Source organism: Sorex fumeus, unplaced genomic scaffold (genome assembly GCF_029834395.1).
Source record: "Sorex fumeus unplaced genomic scaffold, SorFum_2.1 ptg000143l, whole genome shotgun sequence".
Classification (NCBI taxonomy): Eukaryota; Metazoa; Chordata; class Mammalia; order Eulipotyphla; family Soricidae; genus Sorex; species Sorex fumeus.
In genome coordinates this window covers 2200275-2207954 of record NW_026606200.1, presented here as the reverse complement: position 1 = coordinate 2207954, position 7680 = coordinate 2200275, and the positions used below count along the sequence as shown (strand labels likewise).

At 68.2% G+C, this 7680-nt stretch overlaps 1 protein-coding gene across 1 annotated transcript; it reads left to right on the top strand.

The window, feature by feature from the left end:
- Window positions 1–7073, top strand: ZNF467 (zinc finger protein 467). Its single transcript, XM_056106763.1, is given in 6 exon segments — window positions 1–214; window positions 1661–1729; window positions 2018–2128; window positions 2600–2713; window positions 5445–6354; window positions 6356–7073. Coding segments are annotated over 5 exon segments (1737 nt in total). The 5' UTR covers window positions 1–214; window positions 1661–1695; the 3' UTR covers window positions 6924–7073.
- The last annotated feature ends 607 nt before the right edge of the window (window positions 7074–7680 follow it).

Sequence of the window (7680 nt, the reverse complement as noted above, 5' to 3'; positions counted from 1 at the left end):
CCGCCGCCACCCCCCGCCCGGCCGCCCCGCGACTGCACGCGCGCCCCTCCCGCGGGGCCCCGCTGCGCCCCTCGCCTGGCGCTCCCCGCCCCCTCCGGGCGCCGCTTCCCTCTCCCCTCCCCGCGAAGTTTGGGGCTGTCAGTCCGTCGGTGCTCCGCGCCGTCCGCACCCAGCGCCGGGGTCCCGGGAGGGCGGCGCGACGCCCGGGCCGCAGGTGAGGGTCCGCGGGGCGCACCGACAGTCGCCGCCCGCCGCCCCGGCGCAGGTGACAGCCCCGGGCTGGGGGCGCCCCCGCGCCGGGGGAAAGAAAGGGCCGGGGAGGGCGGGACGGCCGGGCAGGGGGCTGCCAGGGGGAGCGGGAGAAGTGGGGGTCGGGGGAGGGTCCCGGGAGAGGGAGCCGGGGAGGGGCCGCGGCGGGGCGCGGAGGGCGGCGGACAGGTGAGCCCCGCGGCCTGGGAGGGGGCCGGGACGCGCCGGGAGTCCGTCCGGAGGAGCCACCCCGGAGGGCAGGGGCGGGGCGAGGCGGGTCCCTGGGGGTCGGGTGGGGAGGGAGAAACTTGGGAGGGGGCTGAGAAGTCCGCGGGGGCAGCCGCGGGGAAGGAAGCGGCCGCCGGTGGGCGCGGGGCGTGTGTGTGGGGGGGAGGCCGGTCCGGGGAGGGGGTCCCCGGAGAGCCGGCGGCCCCCGCCCCCGGGTTCCGGGGGGGCCCCGACCACCCGGGCGCAGCGCGGGGAGCCGGAGCGGAGGGGGAGGGGAGGAGCGGTTCTGGGGCGCGGGCAGGAGGGAAGGGAAGCGGGCGGCGGGGGAAGGGAGCCGGGGGCCCCGGAGGGGGAGGGCTGCGGGCGGGCGGGCGGGCGGGAGGGACGGGGTGCGGGCGGGCGGGCGGGAGGAAGGGGAGGCGGCGGGGGAGGAGGGGCGCGGGGAGGGGCGCGCCGGGCGGAGGGGGAGGGCGGCGCTGGGAGGAAGGAAAGGAGGAGGGGAAGGAAGGAGGAGGGTGGGCGCCGGGGAGCCCCGGCGGCGGCGGCGGCGGCGGGGGGAGGGGAGCGCGGGTCAGGGGGCGGCGGCCGCGCGGGCGACCCGAGGGGGCGGGCGGGGGGCGGGCCGGGGCGGGGCCGGGGAGCGGGCCGGAGCCGCGCCGGGGCGGGCGGGCGCGCTGCCCGCGGGGTGGGGGAGGGGAGCCCGCGGAGGGCGGGGTGGCCGAGCCGGGGGAAGCCCCGCGGGGGAGGGGCGGGGGGCTGCGGTCGGGCTGTGCGGGGAGGGCGGCGGGGGCCGCTTCCTGCCTGCCGCGGGGACCCTCTTCTGGGGGCGCCTCTCCCCGCGGGTGCCCAACGGTGACACTCACCTCCGCCCCCGGGCGGGCCCCTCCCCGGCGCTCGCCTGGACGGCCCCGACTCCCGCCCCCTGCCCAGTGCCCGGGAGCCGGTACCCGGGGTGGGAGGTGGGGTGGGCTGACCGAGCCACCTGCAGGGGGGAGGACGTGCCGGGATCCCCAGGGCTGGCCGGAAGGGCTGAATTCAGGCCTCCTCCCGCGCCCCCACCCCTCGCCCTCGGAAACCGGCTTTCCCCACCTGCGCGCGGGCCATCCCCCGGGTTGGCGCCCCGGGAGCGCGGGTGGGGGGAGCCGTCCTGGGAGACCGGGACCCCGAGCGTCTTTCCCCCTAGGGCCCGAGGCTGGTCCCGGAGGCGCTGCGGGTGCCATGAGAGAGACCTTGGATGCCTTCAGCTCCCTGGGTGAGCCGCCAGGCGGAAGGAACTTGGGGAAGGTCGGGGACAGGCTGCGCCCCCCCGGGGAACCCTGGGCTTCACGGGCCGCTGGCTGCTGCAGGCTCTGCGCCCTCACCCCTAGGTGGGGCATCAGCTGAGCCTCCTCTTCTCTCTCCTGATCCCTGGCGGGCCTGGGGGCGCTGAGAGGATCTGGGGCAACAGGGTGAAGGTGGGATGCTGGGAGGGGACCCAGAACCCCCTCTGGGGTCGTGCTCCTGGCAGCTTTATCTGATCCCGTCTTTCTCCCTGGGACAGGATTCTCCGTGGGACCGCGGGGGGACATGGCCCCCCAGAGTGAGCCGGCGGGGGAGAGGTCGTCCCACAGTGCTCGGGAGCAGGGAGAGAGGCCTCTGGGCACGTGCTCTGGTAAGTGGTGGACCCGGGACAGAAGCGGTCCAGTGAGTGTTGGGCACCTTGCAGGTGGTGCCCATGGCTGTTCGGGGGGCTTTGGACTGTTTCTGTGAGCCGAGAGGGAAACACCCCCCACCTTCTCAGGCCTCTGCTGGTTCTCAGGCCCAGAGCACTGTGCGCGGGAGTGTTGGGGAGGGGGTGGTCCTGGGGAATCAGAGGAGAGGTTAAGAAATGTTTGCGCAAGGAGGGGACTTGGCAGACAGACCCCTTCTCTGGGGACCCTATGGCCAGACGGTGCCTGGCTTCTGACAGGTCACTCTTCTCCGGGGATGGGGGGGCTCCTGGGGTGACCAGCCCCCCTCCCCAGCTGCAAACTTAGCCCAACCCCTGCAGCCCAGCAAGGCCATCGCGGCTGCCCTCCGGGGCAGGGTGTCTGGGTTTCCAGGGCTGTCCCCAGACTCCTGGCGCTCCCCCCCTTTTCTGCAGGGTCGGAAGCCCCCAGACCCGAGGAAGGCACCCCCACAGAACGAGCTGAGGCACCCTGCCAAGGTGCCCAGGCATGTGCCCCCGAAAAAACAGAGCCCGTGGGCTCCTGCCCAGGTGAGTCTCTTCCCCTCCAGCTCCCGAGGGGCTCCGGGCTGACCGGGACCCTTCAAGCTCCAGAGCGGCATATGGGATGCACGCCAGCCACTCTAGGCCCTTTGAGTCCCAAATGAACCCAGCCGTGGCACCTCTCTGCAGATGACCTTCAAACCCCAGAGCATCTCACACACCAGCCCTTCCCTCCCAGGCAGGCAGGTTCCCAGAGAAACACGGGGCCTCAACATCCGCTAGGAGTCCCCTCTGCCTGCCGGCCACATACATACTGTTGGTGAACCGGATTAGATTGAGGGGTGAGCCTTTGGCTCCCCAAACACATTTTTTTTTTTGCTTTTTGGATCACACCCGGCGATGCTCAGGGGTTACTCCTGACTCTGCCTCAGGAATTACTCCTGGCGGTGCTCAGGGGACCATACGGGATGCTGGGAATCGAACCCGGGTCGGCCGCATGCAAAGCAAACGCCCTACCCACTGTGCTGTCGCTCCAGCCCCCTCCCCAGATGCTTTTACCCCCGAAACTGCACTCATCATGGTCCCCGAGTGCTCCGGATGCATCGTTCTGCCTTGTCCCCCTGACGCCCGGGCCGATCAAACTGTCACCTCTCTCTCCGCATTCCCACCCATCACTTCCTTCCACTCCCTCCAGCTTATCACCTTTGGCCTGAGTGACATCATTTATTCCACAAGGGCTTATCCAGTGCCCCTGCCCGGTCCCAGCTGTGGAGGAGGAGTGCAGAGAGATGGGGTTTGGGGACACAGAGCTGGGCTTGGGCCTTGCTCCACACTCCCGCGCTAAGGCAGCTCAGCCACCTCATTCTTGGAGCTTCCTCTGCTCCCTCAGGAACAGGAAGGAGAGCCACACACACACCCCACCCCACCCCCCTTGTGGAAGGTTTGCAACATGCTACCCACAGTGCCGCTTCAGACGCCTGGAGTGACACTCCCCGTTTTTATAAGACATGGTCTACCAGCTGTCTGCCCTCCAACATCTAGCTGACACTAATTGCAGGAGAACAAAGAATGCAAAGTGTAACAATAAAGCTTCGCGTAAAGTGTTGACAGGAAGGAGCTCTGAAGGCTTCTGTGGGAGACTCTCCCACATGGGTCTGTCCAAGATGGCTTGTCACTCTGTGCTGCCTTTGGAGAGAGGTGTGCCGTCAGCCCTGACGCAGACAGGGCGAGGCTGGGAAAGCGTTATAGGCTGAGAGGTTACAAGAGATCGGCTTGGCTGAAGGGAGGGTTTCATGTCTGGGAGCCTTCAGAAAACTGCAGGAGGCGGCTGGAACTTCCCTTATCCCTTAGGAAGGAGTTCTTGATGTTGATTTTTTTTTTTTTTTTTTTGCTTTTTGGGTCACACCTGGCAATGCGCAGGGGTTACTCCTGGCTCTGCACTTAGGAGTTACTCCTGGCGGTGCTCAGGGGACCCTATGGGATGCTGGGAATCGAACCCAGGTCGGCCACGTGCAAGGCAAACGCTCTCCCCGCTGTGCTATTGCTCCAGCCCCGTCTTGATGGTTCTTGAGTTGCAGGGTGGCACGGTGAACATGAAGTCAGTACCGCGTGTGATCTGGAGTTACCGGGAGAGTCTCGTTGTGGCTGCCCAGGGGTCCTGCCCGTCAGGTCATTTCCAGCTTCACAGCCAGACAGGAAGTAGAAGCATCTGGTTCGATGGTTCTCAGACAAGAACCATTGGGGGGGTGGCGACTTAAGTGAAGAGAGCAGAATCCTAGTTCCTGCTGCTGGAGATGGCACTTGGTAAAAGATCTCCAGAGCTCCTGGTTTCGGGCTGCGGAGTAGCCTGACCCTTTTTATTTTTCTCTTTGGGTCTCACCCGGCGATGCGCAGGGGTTACTCCTGGCTCATGCACTCAGGAATCACTCCTGGTGGTGCTCAGGGAACCATATGGGATGCTGGGAATCGAACCCAGGTTGGCCACGTGCAAGGCAAACGCCCTCCCCGCTGTGCTATCGCTCCAGCCCCCTAGCCTGACCCTTACTGAGAAGCCAACTTAGTTCCAAAGAGCTGAAGCAGTTACCCAAGGGCAAGGTACTGTTTGTGGACCAGGAGCTCCCAAGTGGACACTTCCCATCTGAGTCCCAAGCTCCTTCCTCTGGGTCAGGCGTGTTATGTAGCACTGGTCTGGAGAGCCTCAACCAGGGCTCCAGCGTGGCCCGGGCTCGGGTTCCTGGGAAATCAAAACTTCCGCTTCCTAAATGCATTCTGATTGTGGAGGCCGGCATGAGGAGATGGTGGCAGAGGGTGCTTCCATGTCACGAGGGGGTTGGGGAGACACAGGTATTTCAAGGTGAGGTTGCTTCCAGAAAGGAGTTGAGTGGACAAGAGGTCACTGGTAGGGCTGGAGCCATAGCACAGTGGGTAGGGCGTTTGGGTTGGATCCCCGGCATCCCATATGGTCCCCCGAGCACCGCCAGGAGTAATTCCTGAGTCCAGAGGCAGGACTAACCCCTGAGCATCTCCGGTGTGACCCAAAGAGGGGAGGAGGAAAAAAAAAAAAGAGGACGCTAGTAGCAGAGACCCCCAGAGTGAACCACCATCCGACTGGGGGGAGGGGCTTCAAGGAGCAGCAGCGCCTTCCGGGGGCGCTGCAGGCGTTTCTCTGCGCGGGAGGAGGGAGGGAGCAACCTTCCAGCAGAAGCCAGACCAGGAAGGTCGGAAAACGGAGGTGGCGCGGCTCGGACTGAAGGGGGCATAACCGACTTGTGTGTTCCAGGGGACCAGTGGGAGATTCGCAAGGTGAAGGTGGAGGATGAGGAACAGGAGGCGGCCGAGGAGGTGGAGTGGCCGCGGCATCTGCCCTTGCTCCCGGGCCCCTTCCCCGCGCCGGACTTGGGCCCCCTGGCCACCACCTACAAGCTGGAGCCCGGCGCCCCCGCGCCCCTGGGCGGGCTGGCGCTGGCCGGCTGGGCCCCGGCGGCGGCCGCGGACAAGCCGTACGGCTGCGGGGAGTGCGAGCGGCGCTTCCGGGACCAGCTGACCCTGCGGCTGCACCAGCGGCTGCACCGCGGCGAGGCCCCGTGCGCCTGCCCGGACTGCGGCCGCAGCTTCACGCAGCGCGCGCACCTGCTGCTGCACCAGCGCAGCCACCGCGGCGAGCGGCCCTTCCCGTGCTCCGAGTGCGACAAGCGTTTCAGCAAGAAGGCGCACCTGACGCGCCACCTGCGCACGCACACGGGCGAGCGGCCCTACCCGTGCGCCGAGTGCGGCAAGCGCTTCAGCCAGAAGATCCACCTGGGCTCGCACCAGAAGACGCACACGGGCGAGCGGCCCTTCCCGTGCGCCGAGTGCGAGAAACGCTTCCGCAAGAAGACGCACCTGATCCGCCACCAGCGCATCCACACGGGCGAGCGGCCCTACCAGTGCGCGCGCTGTGCCCGCAGCTTCACGCACAAGCAGCACCTGGTGCGCCACCAGCGCGTGCACGACGCGGCCGGCCGCGCCCCGCCGGCCCCCGCCGCGCCCGTCGCGCCCGCCGGCCCCGCGCCCGCCCCGTCCGGGCCCGCGCCCTTCGCGTGCGCCCGCTGCGGCCGGTGCTGGAAGAAAAACCTCGCCACGCTGCAGCCTCGCGGCGAGGGCCACCCCCTGGGCTGCGACGCGTGCGGCCCGGACGCCGCCGCGGACCCCCCCCGCCGCCCCGTTGACGTCCGCGGCCGGCCCGACGGCGGCCCCGCGCGCCCCGACCCCCGAGCGCGCCGTCTGCTGCCCGGACTGCGGGCGCGGCTACGCGCACGGCCAGCACCTGGCGCGCCACCGGCGCGGCCACGCGGGCGAGCAGCCCTTGGCCTGCGCGCAGTGCGGCCGCCGCTTCGGCTCGCGGCCCACCCTGGTGGCCCACTCGAGGGCGCACGGCGGCGCCCGGCCCTTCGCCTGCGCGCAGTGCGGCCGCCGCTTCAGCCGCAAGTCGCACCTGGGCCGCCACCAGGCCGTGCACACCGGCAGCCGCCCGCACGCCTGCACCGTCTGCGCCCGCAGCTTCAGCTCCAAGACCAACCTGGTCCGCCACCAGGCCATCCACACGGGCGCGCGCCCCTTCCCCTGCCCGCAGTGCGGCAAGAGCTTCAGCCGAAAGACGCACCTGGTGCGCCACCAGCGCATCCACGGCGACGCGGCGCACCCGGGCCCCGACGCGGACCTCGCGGCACCCGGCTGGCCCCTGCCCACCCCGGGGGCAGCGCCCCCGATCTTTTTCTGAGCCCGGCTGGGAAACCGCGCCCCAGCTGGCCATCCCCGCCTCTGTCCCTGTCCTACGGGGGGGAGAAGTCCAGAAAGGAGAACCAGCTTTGACATTCTGTGACCAAGACCACACTGAGTCCCAGCCGGAAGGGCTGGACGCGGACTTTGGGGGGGAACTGGACCCCGCCGGCTGCTCTGGGCACCGGGCTAGGGGAGGAGGGAGGGCTTCACAGCGCTCTTGCTTCATTAAAACGTTGCACCCGAAGGCCCTGGGACCGTGCTTGAGTCAGGGGAGGGAGCCCCTGCCTCTAGCCACGGGCTGTGCCCGCCCCTTCCCCTCCTGTCCTGGGGGAGCCCCGCTGGTGGCCGCCCACGGTTACCCCCCAGTTCAAGTGTAACACGGATAGGCCGGCCTCGGACTCCCAAGCAGAAGGAAGCCTGGTGCCACCAGGCCCTCGGAACGTGGTTTTCTTCCACGATCGGCCGAATGATCTTTTTCCTCGCCCGGGCTCTCAGGAGGCGACAGTATTTGTTAAACCGACAGTTGCCAAATCACTCCCGCGCTTCCTGCTTCCGGTTCAGAAATGAGACAAGTCGAAAGTTGACCCCATTCATTTCATAGGCGTTTCTCCTGACGGTGGCACAAGGGGCAGGATGCCCTTTAGGCTTCCATGGGGAGGTACCCCAGATGGGCTCCGGTGAACTAGTGGAGCCAACCCCACACCGACCCCCTTCAACCCCCTGCCCGGCACTTGCTTTCTTTCCTACACACTCTG